The 26,592-nt window shown below is 48.4% G+C and overlaps 2 protein-coding genes across 2 annotated transcripts in view; both read right to left on the bottom strand.

The window, feature by feature from the left end:
• Positions 1-20,753, bottom strand: part of hmcn2 (hemicentin 2) — a 65,991-nt gene extending 45,238 nt beyond the window's left edge. Inside the window, exons 1-19 of the mRNA XM_036526599.1 lie at positions 20,495-20,753; positions 16,886-16,956; positions 14,837-14,995; positions 14,333-14,455; positions 9,445-9,616; positions 8,628-8,734; positions 8,029-8,149; positions 7,331-7,594; positions 7,066-7,210; positions 6,465-6,586; positions 5,679-5,951; positions 4,461-4,602; positions 3,869-3,996; positions 2,915-3,028; positions 2,539-2,697; positions 1,727-1,921; positions 884-979; positions 515-642; positions 264-408 (exon numbers count right to left, since the gene is read on the bottom strand). Of these exons, the coding sequence (XP_036382492.1) occupies positions 264-408; positions 515-642; positions 884-979; positions 1,727-1,921; positions 2,539-2,697; positions 2,915-3,028; positions 3,869-3,996; positions 4,461-4,602; positions 5,679-5,951; positions 6,465-6,586; positions 7,066-7,210; positions 7,331-7,594; positions 8,029-8,149; positions 8,628-8,734; positions 9,445-9,616; positions 14,333-14,455; positions 14,837-14,995; positions 16,886-16,956; positions 20,495-20,753 (2,923 nt within the window). The remainder of the gene's footprint in view (positions 1-263; positions 409-514; positions 643-883; positions 980-1,726; positions 1,922-2,538; positions 2,698-2,914; positions 3,029-3,868; positions 3,997-4,460; positions 4,603-5,678; positions 5,952-6,464; positions 6,587-7,065; positions 7,211-7,330; positions 7,595-8,028; positions 8,150-8,627; positions 8,735-9,444; positions 9,617-14,332; positions 14,456-14,836; positions 14,996-16,885; positions 16,957-20,494) is intronic.
• A 4,435-nt stretch (positions 20,754-25,188) lies between these two features.
• The window catches only part of ncs1b (neuronal calcium sensor 1b), a 32,537-nt gene continuing 31,133 nt past the window's right edge, over positions 25,189-26,592 (bottom strand). The window contains exon 8 of the mRNA XM_036526597.1: positions 25,189-25,701. The gene's annotated coding sequence lies outside the window, so the exon portion shown is untranslated. The remainder of the gene's footprint in view (positions 25,702-26,592) is intronic.

Below are 26,592 nucleotides of genomic sequence, written 5' to 3' on the forward strand. Positions count from 1 at the left end.
GAGAAAAAAAAATTCATTTCTTAATCAGAACACAAAATATCTCAAATTGAAATCTGTTCAACTTCTGGTTCATCTAAAAACTAAATATTTATCCATGCATCCAAGTGTGAATTAGCTGTTGTCAGGCAACGCAAATGTGATCGATTTCTGCGCAGTGAAGTGGGTGCTCACTGTGTTACTGAATCCTCTCTTATCAGTAGAAAAGTGCACTCTGCAACTCATTTATCTATTCCTCAATAGAGTGAGCAGCTAGTCTCTCTCACCATGGACCTCCAGGGTCACTGATATGTTCATGGACCCCGCCACGTTAATGGCAGTGCAGACATATTTCCCAGCATCCTCTGACACAACCCTGTCGACATACAGGCTGCCGTCACTCCGCAGGAAGGTCCGGGAGTTCATCTGGACCTGTGGAAGAAGGAGATCATCTCTCATCTGGGAAGACCTCCCGACCATCTGTGGCTACTTTCTAAATCAATATCAAAAATTTAAAAAAGGGACAGATTGTTCTTACTGGTTTTCCATTATGTGTCCAATGTCTGTCTGGAAGAGGGATTCCATCCAGTAGCATGCAAGGAATGGTAAGGGACTGACCAATCACAGTGGTGAGCACTGGGGCACCTTGAGCCAAAAGAGGAGGCTCTGTGGACAGAGAAAGAGAGGATAGGGTTACCCCTGTGTGGAAAGGGACTTTATGTGGGCTTTTAAAATCATAAAATCACAGCACCAGATGGCCAAACAGGAGAGGCGTCAAAGCATCCCTGCCACTTCAGAGTTCCCTGATGTATTCCGATACCAGGTGCTCCTCATTGCCAGGATGAGAAAACAAGCTCACAGGCCGAGCTCACAGGCCGAGCTCTCCTTCGATGAGGAAGATACTGACCCAGGCCGGAGACCGCAACTCGTGCCTCGGTTCTGATGGACCCCAACCGGTTTTGGGCTTCGCAGACGTATACTCCTTCGTCGTCCAGCCACGCACCTGCAGAGAAATTCACGGCGGCTCAGTCCAGAGGGAGGAGACGCGGTTCACCTGGTCTCTTAATCCGTGCCAGGTGAGCGCAGGCCCATCTGTGGTGATACGATCCCAGGTGGACCAGGTATGGAACCTCACTTCTCCATGCAAATGCAATCGCTCCAATAAAAATATTACGGCCTACTGCATAAAAGTTTTAAGACTCTGAACTTTGAACAGCAGTCCTGCTCTCTCCAACAGGCGAACCCTGGCCCTGCACCCCGCCCGGGTCTGTACGTGGCCTCTTCCCTATCTGAGAGGGGAAAGCATGCCTCCGTTAGCTGTCCAGAGGCGCATATTTTCCAAATCCTCCCCGGGGGCGGATGGTGAGGTATCTCTAGTATTCTCTGTAAAAATGTCCTCTTTAATGTTGCCAGGAGAGATTTACTGAGCTCGAAACTGAGAGCGGCATAAACTGTGAGAAGAAGCTCGGCTTCTTCGCATCTGATAACCCAACCCAACTGCTGTTGTACTTATCCCACAATTGCCTCAGTAAATATCCAGCTGTATAAATAGATAAAATTGTAACCTATGTAAATTGCTCCGGATAAGAGCATCTGCTAAATGACAATAATGTAATAAAGCACATAATAGTAATGTATGTATACAAATGGTGATAATGTAATGTAGTGACATCTGCAGAAGTCTGCGGCCAGCATGCCCGGAGGCGGGTTGCAATGGCTGATGGGAAGTGGCGGGGAGGACGTGACTCACTCTGGATCAGAAGAGCTCCTGACCCGAGCTGCAGGGTGCCAGTGTGACCGTTGGGCACGGCGTAGACCGGCTGCCCGTCCTTCCGGTGCCAGGTGATGGTGGGGGGAGGGACACCGCGTGCGGCACAGGGCAATGTGACATTCTCCCCAACGTTGGCGGTGACGTCACTCGGGGTAACGGAGAACTGGGGGGGCACTGGGTGGGGGAGAGAATGACACAAGTGGAGTTTGGACACAGTGAGGTCTGCAGCACCAGCCTCTAATTGAATACAACCAGACAGCCTCAATTCATCTCCTGTAACATATCCTGATTGACCTACAGCACCAGTCAAAAGGCTGGATAACCTGATTAAGATAATGGGAAACGTGCACTCAAAGACAATTTGATCTAAAGACTTACGCTCAAATGCTTGCAATTTCTTCCTTAGACAAATATAAATATTGAAGTTGATGCCTAGGTATGAATTTCTTTAAAAAAAAATCATTAATTTTTTAAAAATGTTTTTGGCTATTTTGAAGAATCTAAAATATAAGATTGTTTTGATTTGTTTATAACACTTTTTTTGGTCACTGCATAATTCCATTTGTGTTATTTCATTGTTTTTATGTCTTTACTATTATTGTAAAATGTGTAAAAACAAGTAAAAGCAAATGCAGAAAAATGTTTCCACACTTTTGGAAGGGTAATGTATATTACTCAGGAAGGCCTTCAAACGGTTTCACTGCAGCTGTTGGTTAATGTCAAACTGCATGCATCGCATAATGAAGGCGTGATACTGAAAAGCACAGCCTGTGGCTCCGGGCTGCACTGACCTCCGACCTCCAGGGTGACCGTGGCAGACGACGAGCCGGCCGAGCTGCTGGCCACACAGCTGAACTCCCCCCCATCCCTCTCCTGCACCCCCCGAATGTGCAGCGTCCCGCGATGGGGGTCCTGCTCGGCAAAGGGCAGCGTCGCCACCTGCAGATCACCTGGGCGCACACACACACACACACACACATGCACACACACACACACACACACACACACACATACGCACTCTGTTCAACATCCCCGCTCTCTCCAATGAGCACAGACCAGAAACTGCATGGCCTTTAAGGCAGCTCTTCATTTCAGTGATGATGCACACATTGGCTGTGCTGGTGCATATAATGTGTCTGCATACGCTTCAACATGGGGGTCCGTTACCTTTCAGCCATTTGACCAGAGGAAGTGGATCCCCAGTAGCTTTGCACTCTAACATGGCGTCACCCCCGGCAACAGCCAACACAGTCTGCCTTGTGGCTGAAATGCTGGGAGGCTCTGTGGAATGGGGTCAGGGGTAAAAAGATTAGGGTGAATTTCCTGCTCCGCTGAGCTCTCTCCAGACCCAGAGAGTCTTTACTGCATGGAGAAGGCATAGTCGGTCCCACATTGCAGCCCAACAGCTGTAATAATAGCACAACCTGAATGGAAATGTATATTTAAAGCCATAAACTCAGTGGGACGGGTAAAGCCGGTAAAAATAGACGCTGCTGCTGTCATTACACACCCCGTGTGTGCCGGGAGGGGGCATAGCCAGACAGGAAAGTGGGTAGTGCATCTCTACCCAGCCTCCTGGCCTGAGGCTGGTCATATTGGGGCGGCAGTGTAGCATAGTGGTTAAGGAGCAGGACTCATAACCTAAAGGTTGCCGGTTCGATCCCCGCTGGGACGCTGCTGCTGTACCCTTGGGCAAGGTACTTAACCCACAATTGCCTCAGTAAATATCCAGCTGTATAAATGGATAACATTGTAAAGAACTGTAACCTATGTAAGTCGCTTTGGATAAAAGCGTCTGCTAAATGAATAAATGTAAATGTAAATGTAATATTGACAGCATTAAAAACAACACCCCCCCCGAACCCCCCCCCCCAAATGCGAGAGTGTAAGGAAACACGGTTGCCCTCTGGCAGAAGGCTGTCATTTCCCATCAGTACGGGGACAGGTGTCACTCCGATGACTGACAGGGAGGCTATAAACTAAAAAAACTGAGGCTCTCCAGCGCCACCGACACTGAGAGGAAGCCGTCCGCTTCAGAGAGCAGACAGCGAAATTTGCTGCTGTCAATCAAGCCCCGTCTCTCCCCAGCTGTCCGCGAGCCCAGGCCTGTCCGTCACCCACCTGCGTAGCGCAGAGACACCGACTGGGCGGCAGTTCCGGCCCCGTTGGACGCCAGGCATGTGTAGTTCCCAGCATCCTCTGGGACGGCCTCTCTGATGGTCAGCGCTCCGTGTTTAGAAACAGTCACTCTGGGCGGGATTAAGGGAGGCATGCTTAGCAGGGCGATGATAACTGGCATGCAAATAAGTATGTGCTGCCTTGAAGCGTGAAAATAAAGATTTCCTAGTGCTGTCCTCAATGCAGGCCTATACGCAGTGCTTTGGTACAGTTCTATCTCCTGGAAGCAGATTTTAAAAATTCTGATTATAAAAAGAATCTGCATTACACTTTAATAATATGTTGAATAAGACATACTAATAATACATATTTTAATAATACAGTCTGTTAAACATGGAACCTTATATTATATATCCACTTTTGCTGCCAAGTGTCTGCCAGGTGATTAAATGTTAGTGACACTAAATTTGTGGAACCCCCTTAGGTAGGATCTGAGGGTGAATGCTGAATCGGACATGCATAGCTGCATATTTTCATAGGGGTGTCTCTAAACTCAGATGAGAGTGACACTGGGGTACAGATGGATGTCCTGTACCTGCGTCTGCTCGTCAGAAAGAGGTTTTCGTGGCTCCAGAAGACCTGCGGAGGTGGGGACCCGGTTGCAGAGCAGGTGATGTGGACCTCTGCCCCCCGGGAGAAGGTCTGGGTTCGAGGGGTAACCACCACAGATGGAGCCTCTGCAGGAAAAGGGACCCCGCTGTGACTGGTGACTCAGCACCATCGCAGTTAAATGCAGTTACTGACAAATGCCTAGAGCAGGCTCACGCAGCTGTTCCTTTGGACAGCAGGGCTCATATCAAGGTGACTCCCCCCATGAATCTCCCTTGTGAATCTCACCTGTGAATCTTGCCAATGAATCTCCACAGTGAATCTCATCCATGAATCTCCCCCTTGAATCTCCCCTGTGAATATCCCTGTCAATCTCCTCCACGAATCTCCCCCATGAATCTCCCCCATGAATCTCCCCCATGAATCCTCCCCATGAATCTAGCCAATGACTCTCGCCTGTTAATCTCCCTTCTCAATCTCCCCCACGAATCTCTGATCACATCCGCTCCCACATGTTCACCACACGTCCAATCATTTCAATACCTGCATGTGTACAATGGTACAGCAATTTTCTTCAACCGGAACTAATTTTCCTGATTTTAAACACACTTTGGCTTCCAGCTCTTTGAGACAAGAAGGAGGGAAGAAGATCACTCCACTAACTGAATTAAGAATCTATAATAGACACCAGATGCCCCTGCGCCTCAAAAATCACATACACACACACGCATGCAAGTCCAACTCTCTCCACTGAGTGCAAAGGGTGAAGCATGCGTGCGGATACACCCCTTGCAACAATAAATTGAAAATGACAATTTCACGAGTAACCACAACAGAATGAAGTCATATTCATTTACAGAAAGCAAGGGACAGGAGGCACAGGCTACATATGGAGATAGGAATCCAATTGATATGAAAGGGCTGCAGCAATAAAGAGCTCATTCTCATTGAAAGAAAAAAAGAGCCGCCATGCTTTAAATAAAGATTTGAGTTCACTTCCTCTCTGTTTCTGTGGTCTGTGGGATGATGTCATGTCTTTAGCATGATGTCATGTCTTTAGCATGATGTCATGTCTTTAGCATGCTGTGAACGTGATGGGGAGCGCGTCGGCAGACCGCCAGCGGGAAGATGCGAGGTTGCGGTTACACAGCGATGCCAGCGCCCTGGCGTGCGACCGCCGCGTGATGGGACAGGTGAGGGTTACCTGGGACCTGCAGCCAGACGGTGGCCCGCGTCTCCCCCTCCGAGTTGGACGCCACGCACTGGTACTCCCCCGCATCCTGGGGCCGGACGCCGTCGATCTCCAGGGATGAGTTACGCAGCACCCTCACTCGCCCCGCCCGGGCCGCCAGGCCCCGCCCCTCCCGACGCCACGTCAGGTTGTGCCGCATGGAGCCCTCCACCTGGCAGGTGAGCACGGCCACGCCCCCCGGGGGCGAGGTCACGTTCTGCGGAGGCCTGAGAGCTGGGGGGGGCTCTGTCGCCGAGCAACAGCGAGGGGGGGAAGATGTATTTAATGGCATAATCAAAAACCAGCCAAAACCTCCATAAAAAGCCAAGACTCTTTGTATTTCAAATGGATGAGTGAATGTGCTAAATAATTTAGCTGTTTGATTCACAATAATGGCATGTACTGTTGCCCTGGCTTTTATGGTGAAATGTGAATGCGAATGGTGATTGTGCCAAATGTTCTGGACATGCTGTGCCTTGCTGGGTAGAACAAAGGCCGATCTGTGTACACCTGCTTTGCAAGTCACTAAGATAATAGCGTCTGGCGACTGACACAATGTAAAATGTAAATGTGTGGGTGTATTGTACGTGCCTTTGTGTATGTGTGTGTGTGTGTGTGTGTGTCTGTGTGTGTGTGCGTGTGCGTGTGTGTCTGTGTGTGTGTCTGTGTCTGTGTGTGTGTCTGTGTCTGTGTGTGTGTGTCTGTGTGTGTGTACGTGTGCGTGTGCGTGTGTGTGTGTGTGTGTGAGTGACCTCTGACCTCTGACAGTCAGCTGTGTTTGAGCTCTCCCCAGTCCTGCGCTGCTCTGAGCCACACACTCGTACTGGCCCTCATCCTCGGCCGAGGCGTGTGGGATTTCCCATGATGCTCTGGAAGAGGACCTGAAACAAAGACAGACATACATATGCATGCAGTCAAAGACGAGGAGGAGTGGAAGAAATCCATGAACCACAGAGAGCTCAGTCCTTCTTGCATTCTCCAGCACAGCTACAGTTAGAAGCCAACTTCTACTCACTGATATGTTTTTTAATTTAAAAAATATACTTTTTGAAAACAGGACTTATGAATAGAAAAGTTATCTAGTTATATCATCTACAGCCCTCATAATCCTATAAGAAATTACATTTTCACAAAGCCATATATACAGTTGATACATTGACAATATCCTTTGATAGGACTGAAAATCTAATGGATTTGCAAGTGTTGTGGAACATAATTGAATTTGAAATTGGATTAGTCTCATGGACTTTACTGAAGCTTTCTGGCAATCAGGAAATTATTCATTGCTCAGTATCATGAGCTAATTTGTTCTGTTGCTTAGGAATAAAATCACAGTTTCTCAAAGAAAAAAACAACCCACTGGAAGAGCTGCTCCTCCCCAAGTGTGACTCCGCCCCTGGTGAATCTCAGCCTGTAAGGCACATCACTCTCCACGGAACAGCCAATCACAACGGACTGCATGTAGAAGCCCTTTGTTGTACTGGCCATGCTCACTACTGGGGCATCTGTGTGAGGAACAGAAATCCAGCAGTAGGTGTGAGAACCACTGAACTTGGCACCTTAAATTCGGACAGAAGGGACTGCGGGAGGTGGAGCAAGGGGGGGCGGGGATCAAGGGCACTTGCCTGGGATGACGTTGGTGTAGGAGACGCTGGACAGTCGCTGGAATCGGTATCCATCGGCATCCTTCCCTGACACTTTCAGGAAGAAGCTTTGGGACGGGGTGCGGAATTCAGGGACGGTCCAGAGGCCGCGGCTGCCCTGGTCCCGGGGCAGGGGGACGGGGAGGGTGCGTAGGGAGCGCCCGGAGGCCGAAACCAGATCCACCTGATTCAGCTGCCCGGGGGGGTGCAGCCCTGTGCATTTCAGCAGGACATGGGCCGGGACACCTTCAGCCAGCGGGGAGAGGGGGTGTTACACAGAACAGTACACACACACTCACATATACACACACACACACACATAACAGTTGCCAGTAATGTGTGCGCAGTTGTTTTGCGTGAATGTGTTCACTGAAGGACCTCTTGTCCTTTAACCTTCAGTCTGATTAACTGTAATTGTCATTGCCTTTAATTGTGTGAATGTGTCAGACTAGCCACGGGTTAATGAGCCTCACCTGCCTAATTAAAGGCTCTTCAGATACAGATCTCAGCAGAGCAGCTGTTTGCTGCCGCTGTGAACTGGCTCAGGCTGCGTTGCAGTTTTATAATAAATTATTTGCTTTTGTACATTTTCGCCTTTTGCTCATTTTGTGTGGCCATGTGTGATGCATCAGTCAGCACTGTAACACAGTGACACACACATCAGCCAAAGAGGGCGGTACCTTGAATGGGCCGCTCCCTGGTGTGGTTGAACTCGGTCACCGGCAGGCTGGAAAATCCGGCCCGGAAGTCCAGACTGCTGACCCCCGTGACCCTGAGTGTGTGGCGTCCGCTGCAGCCCACCTGGACAGAGAGGAGGGGCTTAATCTGGCCAGCCAATCAGAAACACACCAACATGCAGACAACAAAGTAGGCACAAAGCTGGCTCCTCTACAGCTGCACAGCCTTTTCCCTGTGTGTCACAGAGAGACGTGTCATATTCGTCTTCGGGAGAGCTGATTTCTGCCAGTCAGTCATGGACTGATAATCTCATCGTATTGCAGTGTAGCATAGCGGTTAACGGAGCAGGACTCATAACCTAAAGGTTCCCGGTTTGATTCCCCAGTGGAACGCTGCTGCTGTATCCTTGGGCAAGGTGTTTAACCCACAACTGCCTCAGTATATATCCAGCTGTATAAATGGATAACATTGTTAAAAAAAACTGCAATCGACGTAAGTCGTTGTGGATAAGAGCATCTGCTAAATGCCAACAGTGTAATGTAATGGATTAAATCCGTGCATAATATCTACGGCCATTATGCAGGTCTGATGATGAGAGTACCTTCAGAGTCCAGGCTCCAGGTCGGGGATACTTCAGATTAACCACACGGGCAGAGTTTGGGATATTCAGAAGTTCCTTTAGTCCCTGCGCTTCTCCAACACTGCGACCTACATGGCAAAAACATTCAGAGATATCCTTTTAGAAAGGGAAGTGCTTTCCACACAAAGAAAACAGACAGCTATGCTGTCAGAAAAGCTTGTGCTTCCCACAGACAGATAGTGCATAGAGCTATGGTTCAACTAAAGGCTGTTTTCTACACAAACACACAGCCATGCCTATAGCAAGGGATGTGCTTTCCACACAGAGCTATGCTTTTAGAAGGTATTGTGCTTTCCACAGACAGACAGCAGAACACTACAGTTTTACTAAGGGATGTGCTTTCCACACAGAGCTATGCTTTTAGAAGGTATTGTGCTTTCCACAGACAGACAAGCAGAACACTACAGTTTTACTAAGGGATGTGCTTTCCACACACTGTAAACACACAGAGCTACGCTCTCACAAAGGGATGTTTTCCACACGCAGAAAACACACAGGCACCCTGCCATCATGGATATACTGTACAGCAGTTTTCAATGTGTAGCCTTTCAGCAGATGACGTGCAAAAAAATGAAAAATGTATCCTGCCCGGATACATGGTGCCGGCTCCAGCAAACACACACACACACACACACACACACATACACACACACACTACACGCACAGACACACACATACACACATACACACGCGCACACACACACACACGTGCGCACACACACACACACACACACACACACACAGCCTTGGGACGACACACATTAGACACGCAGCATACCGAAAGGATCTTTCAGCTCAATCTGCGGGGCGGGGCCGCTGAGGGACACTGTCACTTCCTTCAGACTGGGATCAAAGGGCACCTCCCACTGGTTCTCCTGTGCGCTGTCATGGTTGGAGGACAGCAGGTGGACCTTCATGGCCTGGACCGTCTCCTCCACCCACTTCAGGACCTGCCAGGAGTCAGGGGGAGGACATGTCCTTAGATGGACCAGAGTGGATGGAGCAAGCTGCCAAATGGCTGAGATAGCAGGGTCTGGGATCCCTCAAAACCCTCACTAACGTCCGCCATCCACAGAGACCAGTGACCAATAAGAGAGGGCCGAGAGGAAGGGTGGCCTTTAGCTGGCTTGCGCTCCTTACTAGAGCCATCTGCTCTTTGGTGTCTGGCTGTTCTTTCTTTGCTGAGACGTCTCCCGACGGACGGCTGCTCGTGCTACGGTAAACAAAAGGGAAAAAGAAACGGCTCAACTGTCACAGAGAGATGGTCTCTCACATTGCTTCCTGTGCACTTACGCCTAAATTCCCTAAAGTGCCTTCCATTCAGAGGAGGCTCACTGCTCGTCAGGGAAGCTAGGACTCCTCGCCAACTCCTCTACATCAAGGGGGAGATATTTCAGTCGCTCTCAGCTCTAGAGGCGGTGAGGAAGGGTTAAGGTTTCGTGTTAATCATGCCGGGAGCCGCTCCGTATTATTCACAAGTTTAATATGCAGAATCAATTATAGAAATGAATGGCTAAACCTCTCTCTTTATGCTATCTGTCAAATTGGTTTGCTTAAAATAGCAGCAGTGGTGTGAGAGAGGAGTCAGGCTGTATGCTTTCGGGCTGAAGAAGCTGTTCTGAATGCGGGGAAATGAGCCGGTTATCAGCTCAGAAGTGACCAAAACCCCTTCCATCCGAGACTGAAATTACCAGAGACCATCTTCAATCCCCAGGGCATGACACCGTCCACATTATTTAACAACTGAATAAGAATTTCCCCAATGACTGTAATTATTCCTTGGATGCTGGAGTAAAATTGGTTAGAATACCTGAAACCATCATGCTGATGCAACCCTAATGATAATATCAGATTAAATACAGAAAATTGTTCCCATGCAGTCAAATTCTGGTGTAGGCTCCAACTATTGTGTGAAACGCAAGTTAAAAAGAGACGCAGATCTCGGTTAATTTTACAATTTACTTCATGAACATTATGGCTGAATAATCAGTCCTGCTATGAACTACCTCAGAAGCAGCTGTCCTCTTGTGGACCTACAGTACTTCTCCAGACCTCCGGCTTGAAAGTTAGTATTTTTGTTGCTCTGGCAACACAGACAAAAGACCCTGCTTGGGTCCATGGAGAGAGAGATGAGGGGGCAGGTTAACACATCGTAATAGGTTTAAGAACAACACAGTAAATTTGAGCGGCCTGAGGCCTTTGACAATTCAATACCGCTGGTCTCCCGTCTCCGAGTCCCTGGCCCTGTACTTGCTGATAGCAGCTGAGTCTCCTCTCTCTCCGCCTGCAGCTGGAAGCAGCTGTGGGGTCTGCATCATGTGCAGGGATCCCCACAGGGGGACGGAGAGCTGCTTTCCAGTGACCTACATCTGCCTCGGACTGGGGCGGGGTTCTGCGCCGGCGTCCGGGCGGGATAAGACCCAGAACTCCTGGAGGAGCGGAACCGCTTGGTGCTTGGTCTGGTGGAGCGCCACGGGCGTGCCTCGCGGAACAGGGGGTGCTCTGTTCTCGTTCCTGTGCCCCACGGCAGGAGGGGGGGGGATCTCCAGAGGGGAGAAGAACTGAGGAGCCGCGGGTCTCTGAGCTCCCAATGGCGGGAGCATGCTCGAACCGGGGGCCCCCGAGATACAGGAAGCTTCATCGCTCACTGTTCTCAGAACAGCGCGGGTGGGGAACCGGGTGGGGAGCCAGGTGGGGGGAGGGGGGGGGTCAGATGAGGCTAAGCTGACATCCTTTCATCCCTCGCTCCGAGACTCTCTCTCGTGGGAAACACCTCACCGGCCCCCTCCTGTTCCTGCTCGACAGCTCCAGACAGGCTGACCGATTGTCCTGCACGCAGTTGCTTGGGTTCTGCGGATGTGTTTGCAGAGAGGGGTCGGCTACCCCACTCCAGGGGTTAACACACCGTTGCCACTGCATCCAGCAGGGGAATGGTGAGCCCGGAACCTGCCTATTAAGGTGTAATCAGGACCAGATGGGATCTCCCCCCCACCCTACCACCACCACCAACCCCCACCTCTTCCTTTTCTTTCAAACAGGAACGTCAAAACACCTGCCTCGGCTTTTTCCTGCGACAGTGCGTTGAGTTTTACCACATCTGCCTTCCTCTCTCTCTCTCTATCTCTCGCTCGCTCTCTCTCTCTCTGTCTCTCTCTCTCTCCATCTCCCTCTCTCTCTCTCTCTCTCTCTCTCTCTCACTCTCCCTCTCCCTCTCTCTCTCTCTCTCTCTCTCTCTCTCTCTGTCTCTGTCTCTCTCTCTCTCTCTCTCTCCCTCTCTCTCTCTCTCTCTCTCTCTCTCTCTTTCTCTCTGTCTCACTCTCTCTCTCTCTCTCTCTGTCTCTGAGGGTCTGAGTGGCTCCACACAAGCCCGCGTTGTTCTGCCGTGGCAGGAACACCACACAGGACACAGGCTACAACAATTCCCCATCCTCTGCTCACAGGCGTACCTGCTGGGCCGGCCGGATGAGGGAACCACAGAGGCAACCTTAGCCTTGTCTCTTCTGTGACACACTTCTGCTCACCCACATTGAGCTCCCCTGACTCCCTACCCACGTACTGAACATGTTTAAATAAAAAATATAGATATTTTATTTTAATTGACTTAATTTTATTTTTAAAATGATTTTGCATTTGGCATTTTGTAGCTCAGTCATTGCTTTGGATTGTGCTGTATTTGGGATTGGGGTAACATGGGGTAATATCCATACTCAGTACTGAAGCACTCCAGTGAAATAGGGGACAGTTAGGAGAAGAAAGGATTGGCCAGATTAGCTTCCATTGCCCAAGCATCCCATTGAAAATCCACATAAGTCTCCTAACCTGCACAAACAAAGCAAAACAAAAGACCCAAAACCCTACCATTTTTTTTTCTTTTTTTTTTTAAAGGTCTAAGGGTTTATTGTTCGGCTGCCTGGCTGATTGGAGCCGGGTCGCGGTCTCTCCTTTTTTAGGTGTGTCACACAGTAGAGCCACAGTGGGGCTGTTGTGTGCAGAATTGGCCCAGGTTTCAGGGAGCAGCTGTGCTAGAGGGGAACGCTGTAATTGATCATATCCGGAGTTTACACAATAAAATAAGCACTCCATTCTTTCTTTCAGTGCTGCCCCCGAGATCACAAAGTGCTGTGTGTGTTTGATTTGGCTCCAGAGCATTAAACTCGCATTAGAACAGAAGGTATCGGTTAGATTGTGTATATTCATGAGGTTACTCTTCTGCGTTTGGGGGAACTCAATTACCTAATTCTGTAACCCGCCTCGCAGGAACTGTTTTACACCAGTATAAATAATCCAAACTCATATTATGCACTCTGTCAAATCAGGCATCCAACACGTCAAACAAAAAACGTTGTGAATTGTGCTTAACAATGCAACATCACGTACAGTACCCCAATATTGGCCCACAGAACAATGCCTCACAAACAACGCTAATCCAAAATAGACGTGTCAGTCTTGAGCACAGGAGGCCACTTCCGCCAGGGGCAGAAGTGACAGACAGCTGAGGCTCCTTCTGTGAGGATTTCTCTCTGTCACAGGTGAGAAACTTGTCTCTCTCTCTCTCTTGTCTGGGCCAAGGCTTTGACCCTGAGCTACATCAACAGCTGATCGAATTAGCAGGTGTTAATAGCCTTTGGCTCAACAAAGGAAGACATGCGCTCGCAAGTATTCAGACACTCAAACTCATACATACACATACACACGCACGCGCGCACGCATGTCTGCAAACACATTCACACACTCACAAACAGACACACACACACACACACACACACACACACACACACACACACCCATCCACCCACACAGACGCCTGCAAACTGCCGGATGCCCACTTCAGAGGTTAAGAGGGTCATGTCTCTGTGATTGGTGTTCTCTGGTTTTCCTGGCCATCAGAGACTCCCTCACTGACACTGAGGATACCAGCGTCTGCCCCTGCCCCCCCATCTCCCTCTCCCTCTCCCTCTCCCTCTCCCTCTTTCTCTCTCTGTCTCAGAGGAAGCGCTGCCCTCTTTCATGTCTCTGCCTGACTTATGGAGCCCAGTTGACTTTGGCTTCAGGAACTTGGAACCCAGTCAACTCTCGGAATGAATGATAATGAAACAGCTCATACCAACTGCTTACATTTCATTTGATTTATCTCTCTTTTTCACTTTATATTTAAGGAGGAAAAACTATTAAACTGCACAGCTCTTAATTGCGATGCTCAAAGAACTGGTTTCTCTTTTCTTTTGTGTTCTGGGGAAACCCAACCGTAGCTGTTACCACAGTGTCAGAATTGGATCAGCCATGAAGTCTGCCAGGAAAGAACACTATTATTTTAACTGTCTGACAATCTTTGCTCCTTACTGCCACACCTTTGACCGACTGTAATTTCCTGTACATTTGTTGTAAAGATGTTGGGGCAGGGAAGTAAACAATGTCTGAGAAAAAGAGTGCATATTTGTGTGTGTGTCAATGTGGTGGTGTGCATGTATGTGTGTGTATGTGAATGGTTATGTACATGTGTGCATGACCATGTATGTGTGTGTGTCTGTGTGTGTGTGTTGAGTGCCGTGCACATGTACATGCAGTGTGAGCATGTACACCTGTGTGTGAGCAAGTGTGCGTGCATAGCATATTTGTGTGACTGTGACTAAACATTCTATTGACCTCTTGAGCTCTTCACATCTCACCTCGTTGACCTGTTGTTTGTCCAGGTGAAATATCTGCCCAGAGCTGGTGGCAGCAATTTCCTCGTAGACTTTATATCCAGGCTGGGAACGGTCACCACAGTCGCCTGTCAGAACAAACACCACCTGGGGATAGGGGCAAAAGATAATGACACTGAACAGCAATGTGCAAGGTACTCCATCTGACCTGCTCAGGTAAATATCCAACCAGTATATACGACTCATATATAAATACTAGTTATGAAAAGTGTTTCCCTGGAAAGGGGTTTCTGCTGATCAAATAATAGCATGCAGAAAGTATTTACTGAAGGGAACTGTTGAAGGTATTTACTGTTAATTAAGCAACATTATGTTAATATGATATAATAACAATATAATAACAGCAATAATAATAATTATAGCACTACATATTGCTCTGCCACACTCTTACTTTGCTCCCGGGGAAACACGGAGGTAAGCAGGTAAACTATTGGACGGAGACGGGACAGGTGTGCCTCACTGCCGTACCTGTGACTGGCGAAGCTGCACCAGCTGAAGTACATCCTGTTTGAGGCGATAATCCTTCGCCCTGGCATCCGTGAAGACGTAGATGAAGGACCCCGGCAGGGACACCTCCAGAGCCTTCTTGATGGCCCCTATGCTCATCTCGGGACAGTCCCCACCCCCCTGCAAGACGGACACGCACACATGTCAGACCCATCGGCACCTCTCTGAGCCACACTGTGTACATGTGCAACCCCGGGGTGTGACGCTCGGGTCCTGGAGGCCCTGTACGTATGGCATGTTGATTCTTGCTCCAGCTGCTGCGCTTAAATTCGTGGATCAGTCCCATCACACACTTGGTTCTGTATTTCATGATTAAGGGACACACCAGCGCTTAAGATGGCAGATGTGACCTGAGCTCTGTCTTTCACTCTGCCGTGAATATCTTACCGAGGCACGTCTGTTAAGCTCACAGGTGTGAAAGAGCCGTGACGGACGGAATCCATCATACACATACAGCTCTCCAGGAAGTGAGCTCCACGCCTCTGACCTAAGGTGAAAGGCCATCGGCAGGGGTCACTTTACGAGCATCCACCACTGAGTCATGAAGCTTCTGGGAAGAGGTGGAGGGACAGTTCCGCGGGCTGCGAACACTCCTGTCCTCTCTCTGAGGCAGCGGAACATGCTAAACACATTAACTTCAGATTCATTTATGGGAAATCAAAGAGGGAAAGTAGAAACCCTCCAGGGCATTCGACTGCCTCCGTCTGGGCCTCACACTCTATAAACAACCAGCCATACTCAAAGCATAACTCAACCGCAAACTTATAAATTTATCTGCAGCACTTCACCCTCAAAAAAAGGAGGAATCCACACCAAAGAGCCCTTATTTTATTTTTATTAAGCAATAAAACAAGCTCATTTTAGGCTATTTCATGGTTCTATAACCAGTTCCACAAGAAACTAAACGTATCTACAAACCCCCAAAATTGTTCCATCTGAACTGAACAACCTCACTGAGCATGCTGGGAAGTGGAGGCGGAGAAGAGTGATGACTCAATGGTGGCTGGATTACTTTCCGTTTCATCTGAAATCCTATGACGTACTACCATCCCTGTAAAAAAATTGCATCATTGGTTCAGGACAGCCATCTCAAGAGCCAGTCTCCTGCTGAGATTGTGAAAATGGGGCCTTTCGCTGAAATCGCGCATCTATACGACTGTTTGCAGGCGGGCAGTGTAACACACAGACATCGGAGCGAGCACAAACTGAGGAATAAAAAGGACAGCTGAAGGATGAGGTTTGCTTCACTTTATTTGGATGCCCACTAATCTGCAACTGAACGAACATCTTGCCAATAAATTTGTTTTGTGGTTTTTATTGTAGCTTTACGGTTTCATGCTCTCAGATGCAACCAAGGATGAAATGAGAGGTTCATGCAGATATGTGGACACTTAAATCTTTGAGGAGAAGATGACCTATCGGTGACTGCCACCTCATCATGAGTCAGGTCCCCCCCCCCCCCTTCCCTGTGTGACTCATACATAGGATAGAGAGAGCTGGTAGACCCACACAGAAACCTACAGACAGTCGACATGAATCATCTTCCATGAAGAACACAAAGCCTGCCTGGAAATCTCCACTCCAAAACAGACATAATCGAGGCATCTCAACAAAGAAAATGACGTTATCCACAGATTACTTACCCTGCATCTCGTTAAAGGAGCCTCAGTGTATTTATGTGAACCCTTAGCTGTCAACCAGTCCTTGAGAGTGATATCACAGATACTCTAGATATGATATTCAACTCCCTGTGCTTCACAAAGCTCTGTCTTCACTATTGTGAAAGCTATAAGCATCCTGATTTGCTAGCTCATTATGAACATTCTTGAAGGGGCATGGTCAAAAATAGAACATCCATCACCACCATAGTAACACACACAGCACTGGAACCTCCTGTTACCCTCTCTAATGAGGAAAAAGGAGGATAGAAGGAACTCAGGAGCTGAATATCTGGTCACTACATAGAATATCTGTGGACATAGATATCGGATGCTGTCCCCCCACACAAACCTGCACAAACAGCTCCTGGAGATCATGCTGGAACTTCTTCGGGTCAGTGGTGATGGACACCGGGCCAATATCTGCAACAGGGAAAAGCATCAAAGTTCCTTCATCGAGACCTCCCCGTCAGCTGAATCAGGCTGCCGGTGGAAGACTTGCGGGGTTGTCAGGCGACAGTATCCTGAACGCCGGCGCGGGAGAGGTCTCCGGAGGGCAGACATGTGGTAGAGGGATTGTTGACAAAAATAAAGGACGTGTAGGCAAAAAGGAAATGAGGGACAGGTTAATTTCATTACCATAACGCACATGCAGTGGCGTATTCCCTGTTGCTATGATACCAGGACAGACTTATTTGTGTTATCATTATAGCATCGTTTAGTTTGGTACAGTTTAACTCAGTTCAGCTGTTCCACATTACGATTATAAAAGAACACTACAATGACACAAATTGCCTCAAATTATGGTTGAATCACCATTATCTTTCCATCTTGTGCAGCTCCATCCACACACCCCCACTCCACCCCTCCCCAGTTAATCTCACTGACACCGATTTTGCAGAAGATATGAAATGCTTCTAAAAAAAGAATGTTCACTTAAACAGGATGTGCACTTAAACCAGGATGCCCTATAAAGAGAGTATGTGTTTGCTGCATAACATGCCTTTTTAAAATAAATAAAACTTATGTATGTAAAGGGAATGAACGTTTCTGACACATGTATGCACAAGGCAGAATATGGAGGACAACGGCAAGGATCATTCGAGGTCACTTTCATGACCTAGCTGCATATTTAGGAGCCAACCTGAATCCAGCAAGGGGTGGTGAGTGGCACCAACTCCTCCTTCCAACCCCACCCTGCACCTCACCAGTGCCCGCCCCCCCCCCCAACCCCCGCACCTCACCAGCACATGTCAGCGTCCTGTCTCCTTCAGCCAGCCTTGGACACATGTGGTGACAACCAGCTGCTTGACTGAGATAAGTATGCAGGGACCTTAGGGAGGAGTCTGGCTTGTCACCTTTTTATCAATTATGTAATAAAAAACGCCCGTTGCATGCTAACTGAGCAGCACCTGCTTTGATTGCTTAATCTTTGAGCATACATTATCTCGGTTCAGAGTACTGTTGTCACAGGACCTGTTTTTGGGCTCTGCAAACCGCCGCTGTGCGAGGCTGTCCCTACAGTGGTCCAACCTGTGGTTTCAACCTGAGGTCTCTATCCCACCCCAAAAATCATCCACTCCAATCAACCACTCTCTGCTCCTCTCTGCTTCTCTCACACCACCACAAGGAGAGGACCAGCCCTGTCTGTCCAACTCAGCCAATTCCTGTTGCTCTCCATCCCCCTTCCCCACACAAGTGCCAGAGCAGGTTCCCACCATGCAAAGCTCTTTTAAACTACATGGCCGCTTTCATTAATTCATACGGTCAATATCTAATATTTACACAAGCAGACCGAGGGGTCGGTGCATCATTGATCGTCCGGCACGGACACCGTGACGAAAAAAGACAACGCATTCAATCACCGGAGGGGCTTATTGCCGTGGTCAGCACTTCCATGCCGTGCTGCTGTCTCGCGCTCGGAGCTGGGTGCATGTCAGGTCTCTGCACGGACGTTCACTCCGTCCCCGGGCTCCGCCGGCGCTCGTTTGGACTCTCCGGGAGACGGATCGAAGGAGAGGTAAACAGTGAGCAGGGCGGCGAGGATGTATGGATCGCCGCGCTGAAGGTCTCTCCCCTCGGGGAGGTGAAATTGGCTCGGGTCTGGAGGAGGTGCGTGCGGAGGCGGCTGTGGGCTGCGGTGATGAATGCACTGAGTGACACTCGAATTACTGCACCGGTGTTGGCGAATTGGCCTTTTATTACAAACATTAATAATGCGGGGCTTGACGTGTGGCACACTCATGACACCGCTCCACTTTGTCTCTGTCTCTCCCTCTCTCGCTCTCTGTCTCCCTCTCCTTCAATCTCTCTGTCTCTCTCCCTCTCCTGCTCTCTGTCTTTCTTTCTCTGTTTCTCCCTCTCTTGCTGGCTTTCCCTCTGTCTTGGTCTCCCTTTCTGCCTTTCTGTCTCTCTCTGTCTCTTACGCACTATCTCCCTCTTTCAGTCTCTCTCTCTGTCTCTCACTGGCTTTCACTTTCTGTCTCTCTCTGTCTCTTCTTCTTTCAGTTGCTCTTTCTGTTTTCTTCTCCCTGTCTTCCTCTCTGTCTGTCTGTCTACCTCCCTCTTTCAGTCCCTCTCTCTCTCTCTCTCTCTCTTCCTCTTTCAGCCACTCTCCCATCTCCCTCTTTCAGTCAATCTGTCTCTTCCTATCTGTCTCTCTCCCTGTCTCCCTCTCTCCCTGTCTCTCTCTCTCCCTGTCTCCCTCTCTCCCTGTCCCTCAGCTTTGGCTGCCTGTAAAACGCTGACCCTGTCACTCCATTGTCTGTCACAGAATTCCTCTGCAGCTTCAGTGCTTTACAAGGTCCCCAAGGGCGCGTCTCACTCAACATGGGAAAGCCTTCAAACCCCCCCCCCCCCACACACACACACACCATCCCCCTCTTCCTGGCCCATGTCTCTTCACCTCGTGTGGTAATGAGCACTGCCTGCTTTTTCCCAGAGGGTAGGATGAGGGTGATGAGGGGTAATTACATTCAGCCAGACAGCATATGCTACCAATCATCCCTGGAACAACCCCCCCTTGCCCCCACCCCACCCCATCCCCCCCACGGCCCCCAATCCAAGCACTCGTTCTCCAGTGTTCAAACCCACGGCTGTCTCCACTGGAGAAGAGTTACCGGTGGGAGATGGATCTATCTTGAGCTTACATCTCAGACCAACTGTCTAGCCTCGTCCTGTCATTGTGTAACTGACACAAAGCATTACATTATTCGAGTGCTGATATTTCAGAATGAAATACGATTTTGGTTACATTATTATGGTATTCCTGAAGAAATTCTGTAAACAAGTACTAATAGGTAATTCCCCTCCGAGTAGTTTGTACGCTTGAGTTGACGTTTCAGACGTATATTGGACTCGCCAGCGTAGTTACCCTACTTCATGGCGTACAGAAACGTGTGACTCTTTTAGCCTAATACACGGAGTGTGGGTCTTTTTACCAATGCAGTCAGCGGCTTTTTATAGGGCAAAGGAACAGGTCCCATAAAGAACGAGAAAATATTTATTTTATAAAGGGAAATAAATGCATCCATTACATAATGTTGTCATGTAATCTAAAAAAAAGTGTGGGAGACGAAGCGCGGCCAGCTAAGATAAAAGTTTCAGGGTTGACATCACTTGGTCGAGGTGTGTTCAGCAGAACTGCGGGCACGAACACATTCCAGCGCTATAGCGATATCTGGCGGTAAACGTCATTAGCACACTGCATTGTAATTACAGTATTTGACAAAAGGGGTGAATGTTACAATAGACAGATCTATTCACGATTAGAAATGCGTGTATTTACACTCCTCGATTGACTAATGTTTTTAGTAATAACCTGAATATTTGCAAATTTGCAAAAAAAAAAAAAGTTTGGACTGTGGTCATTTTCAGTCAAACCACGGTAAAACTTATTAACTGCCCTTCGTGCCATCATAGCCAGTTGCGCGGACGTGTGGGTACCCATCGCTTTCCTTACCTGGGTCATGGAACGGGACGAGAACAAAGTTTTTTATGGCTCTCGTTCTCCGGCTCAGGGTTCTTTCCAAGATCCGAGAAGCGCCATCTATCACCTGTTTGAGGTCGTCGTACATGGAGCCGGTAACATCGAACACAAAGGCCAGAGTGGATGCACTGTCGCTAAAGCCCGTGTCTTCGTCCACCCTGGGTAAGGCAAGGAGTTTTTGTGCACAAACCAACAGCGCAAAGGCGCAGCACTTTATCCAGATACCGGTCATTTTTTTAATTTAACAGGATGCAACGTTTAATAAAATGAACAACCAAAAGTTCAGTACATGGTTACTATATCCTTAGCGCAATGGCGCGTGTGAGGGACAATCTCCGAAAATTCCTTAAAACAATGCAAGCACCTTCAACCAGTGAGGTCCAGCAAACAATTTGTAACGGCACGCAACTTTCGTGCTTTTATCCACAACAAAGAAAATATGGTCCACGGGCATGACGTCAAACGGGACAACTAATGAAAGAAGTTTCAGTTCCCGGTGATCACAGAACAAGTCCTCTTCTGGTCCATGTGTCCGAATGCGCAACTGAGGGTTGGGGGAAAGGGGAGGAAGAGCCCTCTCACTGTTAACTCCCCTTGAGAAATTGTAAACTGAACTTTGAAACGGGGGCGGAGGAGGGTGTTAAAAGGGGGTCCTGAGCAGTTTCACTCCGATTTTTTTCGGTGTGAGTGTGCGTGTGTGTGTAACTTGACCCGTCTGTGACTCGGAGCTCCAACCTCACCCCCACACTCCTTAACTGCATATGCTACTAGTCTTTAGAACCCAGTTCAGCGCCTGCGTACAGAAACAAGCAAAAGCAAACGCATTTGTGATTTTTTTTGTCTTTGCGAAATTCTTTCGAGGAGAAAAAGTCGTCAGGAACAAGTCCCTATTGATATGTCCTTACTAACTTATTAATATATGCTCAGCTGACAAACTTCTAATTTTATACAGATATTATCGGGAACCAGCAATCCCCGCGTGGATGAATGGGATGAAGGACTGACATCACAGAAGAGTATTGCCAGATGGTTTTTAAAAGGAAACGCGCCGGAAGCACAAAGTTCCACCTCTCCTTTATTTAGATAAAATATTGCTGTATATCAGTCGGTGCATCGTTAACAATACATGCAATAATGAACCCTTTATCGGTATTATAATTGCCTTTTCTTTTTGCTTTGTTTTACTTGTTCACTTTATTTTGGACAGCACACCCGCAAAAGCGACACGTACATGCAACTCAAATCGAGACACGACATATCAGACACTCGACAACAAAGCTGATAATAGGATATAACTATACAGGAAAAGGAAAAGGGCCGTTCCAGAATGCAAACACTTCAGTCACCCAAAAACGACAGGCTTGTTTCAGTCCTCAACAAAAAAGATGTTTTCTCTGAGAACAACAAAATATGTGGCTGTGTCAGAATTGTTTCGGTTATCTCCTTCAATGAAATAACAGGGGGAAACGAGAAAAAAACCAACATTGGCTTGTTGACCCCATTCTAGGTTCAGCCGAAGAATGCAAGATAGAGTGATCACCACTCTTCAAATTCAAATCGACACATCTTTGGCAGCGAGAATTCTAAAGCCGGATGGCTGATCAGTGAGGGTCCACGCTTACATAATACTATACCATGAAATTACCAGCTATTTGGTACATAAAATACATAAAAAGTGTAGACCTCAACACTCGGACAAAAATAACAATGCAAAGCTCGGTTTGAAAGTTTAACAGCGCTCCTGACAGCTGTTTCCCACACCCACTTTATTTCTGTCCGACAATGACTGGCAGACTCGAACTGCCCTGCTATTCTCGTACGAAGCGCACAGGGGAATTCACACTCGGGTCATCTCGCTGTGCTGGTGCCCCACTGCCCCCGACACGGACAAAATCCACATCTTACTTCCTCCGAGGGGATAAAACGGACGGCGCGCAAGTTCTGCTGCATTAACCACGGGAGACTCGGCTGTGGTGTGTCTCTCTCCACCGCCTGCTTTCCGCCTGCACGGGAGGCATTGGGGGAAAGGAATGACCAGTTTACACCACGTACCGGGACATCAGAGCAGACAGGATTTTTCACTGAACACTATTGTGTCATCATGTTAAGTGCCCTTTCTTTCATCGCTATACCTTTTCATGGCTTCAATGCTCTGTCTACTTGTCAGTGAAGGAACCCCAATAATATTCTACCCAATGTGGAGGAATTCATATTTCATCGGGAGTGTAAAAGCTCAAATTTATCATCAACAGAAAGTCAAAGGGAATGTGTCTGGCTCTCAGTCTTATGACCACTTAAAGCAGAGACTTAATATAATTGTGTACTTAGTCTCACATCAGCTTTCCAATTCAACTTCTGTTGCCACTTTGGCAAAACACTCCCTGCAGCCTGATGGATTGGAGACACAGATTTAGATTTATTTCCCTCGATCTGAACATCCCAGACTCACATTACTGTGGCAAACAGAGGGGCGTAACAGCTGCCTGGAACGAAAGGCGTCTTTACTGCGATGGGCGACAGGAGCCTTCCTCCAGCGGGGCTATCTCCCTGCAGCTAAACCGGATCACGAATCAGAGACGGGTGGAGTGAGGAAGAGAGGAACAGCGGGGCTAGCAAACCCAGGGAAGTCCTTCCCCATGAGCAGATCCTCCTTCCAGCCCTATGGAAGAAGACCTGAGGATGTCCATCTCTGTCAGTGGCTGTCTATCTCCTGCAGGCGGGGTGGTCTGGGTGAGATAAGGTTACAGCTGGACAGTGGCATGGGGCCTAATGGCTCTCCTGTGTTGTTGAGGAGTGGGTGGGCTCTGCTGTGAAAGCAGATTTAGACAATGGTGTTAAAACTGTCAGTAAATTCCACTCACTTCCTCAGGCTTGTTAGTTCTCCAGGCTGCTAGTTACACTCTGGCTCAGGTTTACTCTAACCACAAAACACTTTGCCCTTAATCTCAAAAAGATCATTTAGCAGTACATTTTTTTTTCAGTTTCACAAACTGAAACTTTGTTTACTTAAGGGAGAATGAGAAATCAGGTTATGTCAGAAACAAACTAAAGTGACTCTTGCTTGAATTTGCGAGGCCAACAGCGCACTGTGGTTAGATTGAATCCGCGCCTGTTTCTCGGTCAGGTGATTCTCTTCGGGAGAGCCACGGGACCGGCCGCTGGAATCCCTCACCGATTTCAAACGTCAACACAAACCAAACGCAAATCACGTCGGGCAGGAAACGTGGACAGCGTGCACCTGCAGCTCGGGAAAGACTGTAGGCAAGAGCTTCCTTCAAAGCTGCAATAAAGAAGCGTCTCCAGACACCCGCTAAACACAGAGCACTTCTGTTCAGAATGCGCAGGGCCAGACCGAGTGCACTTTGGCGATTCATTTTTTAAAATGGAGCAGACAGCCCGAGACTGATGCCCTCTGGACTCTCACGATCGGCCATAAAACCGTTTGTAAAATATGGGGGAGCATAATGAATACTTCAGCAGAGAGACGGACCAAACTTGCGCTGGAAAAAAAAAAAAAAAACAGAGTCTGGGGGGGACCCTGCTCTTTGGACATGTTTCAAAGACCTCATTACTTTCTGTCTCTCTTCTGAAAATAAATAAGGTTTACACAACAGTCCCAGCAACACTGGTGCTAACATTCAAAGAAATGTCAGTCAAATGTGTCTGTTGAGGGGTGAAAATAAAAAGTCAAAACTGCATCCTGCAAATGCGTTTTATTTCTCTGCAGCAGAAGCAGCAAGGTTGGAAGCAAGTGTCCTGCGACCTACACGGCAATTCAGATATCAATTACGGGAACCTGGACAGAGAGAAAAAGGTTCTTCCGCTGACCCCCGTCACTCCAAAGAGCTTTAATTAACGGGGCCTGCGAAAAGCCACAAGCGTGTCGACGCTTCTCAGGAGCCTGACGGAGCGACAACAAAAAGCCGTCTTTACACACACACACACACAGGGTAATGGCTTTGTTTGACAGGAAGTCACCACACTGAGACAACAGTAAAAGACAGGGCAGAGCAATTCATGGTACGTTCCCAGCCGTCCCGGCTTTTTTAAAACAGAGAGGAATCCGTTTCCCTTTCAATCTCTGAATACAACGCCTTGCGTCATACAGAGATGGAGTCCCCAAACAACAGACCTCGAGACTGTGGAGTGGCTCCATTATGCCCTCCTCCGCAAAGCACTCAGAACAGGACATGCAGTGAAGCTGGTCGTCAAAAATAACACACATACAAGTAGCTTGTTTTTGGGTAAGAAAATGGCATGAATTACTCTATGGCCTTGAATTACTGTATGGCCTTTCGTTAGCAAATTGTACTGACGATGCTGTGTAGCTAATGTCACTCGAGGGTGTGGATTTGACACATTTTGGGTGGATAGTGCTCGTTGGTGCAAGCAAGTAATGGAATACACACAGACTACACCATGGAGACGTGTACTGTACCATAAAACATGTTAAATTAATACACACGAGCCCTTCCTGGTTGTGTTCCTCATGTCTCGACAGTAGCCAAGGATAGCACTCCTTTTAAAACACGTAACACGTGGATGCTTTCATTCAGTAGAAAAGAAAAAAAGAAAGTATAAATAACACTTAGTTTCATTCTACGCCAATGCACAACACTGTCACAACAACCTCAACAATGCAGCATATTCAAATATTAAAAGCCGATATATACAGAAACAAGGTTGTTTTTTTTCCCCCTCTTTTTCTTCAAAACACTCCAGAAGAGAACCGGTGCCATCTGGCTAGCGTTTCCAGAAGCTTGTTCCCCCTCAGGCGGCCATGTTCCCCCGGTCAGCTGAACCATGCACACAGAACAGACAGGTGGCGTTCTCGAGTCTCTCAGTTCAGTCCACGACCACCATGTCTGCAAATCTGAGCGGGAGAGAATTCAATTCAAGTTCCTCTTTCTCTCCCTCTTCATCCGTTATCCTTAAGAAGAAGTGCTCCAGACTGTCCCCACTGATAGGGTACTGTCTCTCACAGGGGGCTTGACTGTTTTTGGGTGATGATGGAGATGAGTGATTGACAACGGAGGCCCCCCCATACCCCTCGTCCACTTCCACGATCACAACCCCCCCACCATTCCCCACCCCATCTCCGTCCAGGCAGAGGGGCCAGGGAGACGTTGGCTTTTTCCGAGAACAGGTGTAATGGCACTGGATCGAACACCCCTGGGTACCTGTGAGGAGGGGAGAGGAAGCACAGGTTCGAGTGAGACGCCGCCACCGCCTCCGTGGCTGCGCTGGCCCCCGCGCCAGCCCGAGGGACACACTCGACACCTCTTCAATCACCGCTTGAATCGTGGCCGGCCCCACGGAGGCGCGGCCGGGGGGACGGGTTTAATGAGGTCACGCACACTTCAGAGAGAGCGGGCCGGAGAGGAGCGCTGAGGGAGAGAAGCGGCTCTCCTCTGAGCCTCATCCCTCACTCCCTCCTTCAGCACGGCCCCTGATTGCCAGCAATCAGCAGAGAGGAGCTGAATAATTTATGAGGGAGCTGAGGAAATGCTCCTGGCTAACAAGGGCCCCCTGGCATTATGTGCGGATCATTGTGGGGAGGTGGGGGGGGGGGGGGGTATGTGTGCTTTTCAAAGGTTTTGGATGGCTGCATTCTGGATAGCCAAATAAAAGAAAAACAAGCACACACACTCAGAAAAGCACACTCTCACACACAAACTAGCACACCCACACACTCACACACACACACACACACGCACACACACACACTCTCAAACAAGCAGATATACTCACACATTAGCACATCTCCTACACACACACACGCACACACACACACACAAACACTCACACAAACACACACTCAAGTACAAACACTCAAGCGCGCGCACACACACACAAACATGCACATGCACACACTCAAACAAGCTCATGCACACACACATACAAACACACACACATATACACCCCCATACTCACACATTAGACACAGAAATACCCACACAGAAATAACAAGCTAAAATTCAAATCTGCTAAAATGTTAATCATGACAAAGCTGCAATGATTCAACATCTTGCACAAACTTGCAAAATAAAGAGACGCTGTTTGAACAATTA

This window comes from Megalops cyprinoides, chromosome 4 (genome assembly GCF_013368585.1).
Source record: "Megalops cyprinoides isolate fMegCyp1 chromosome 4, fMegCyp1.pri, whole genome shotgun sequence".
Classification (NCBI taxonomy): domain Eukaryota; kingdom Metazoa; phylum Chordata; class Actinopteri; order Elopiformes; family Megalopidae; genus Megalops; species Megalops cyprinoides.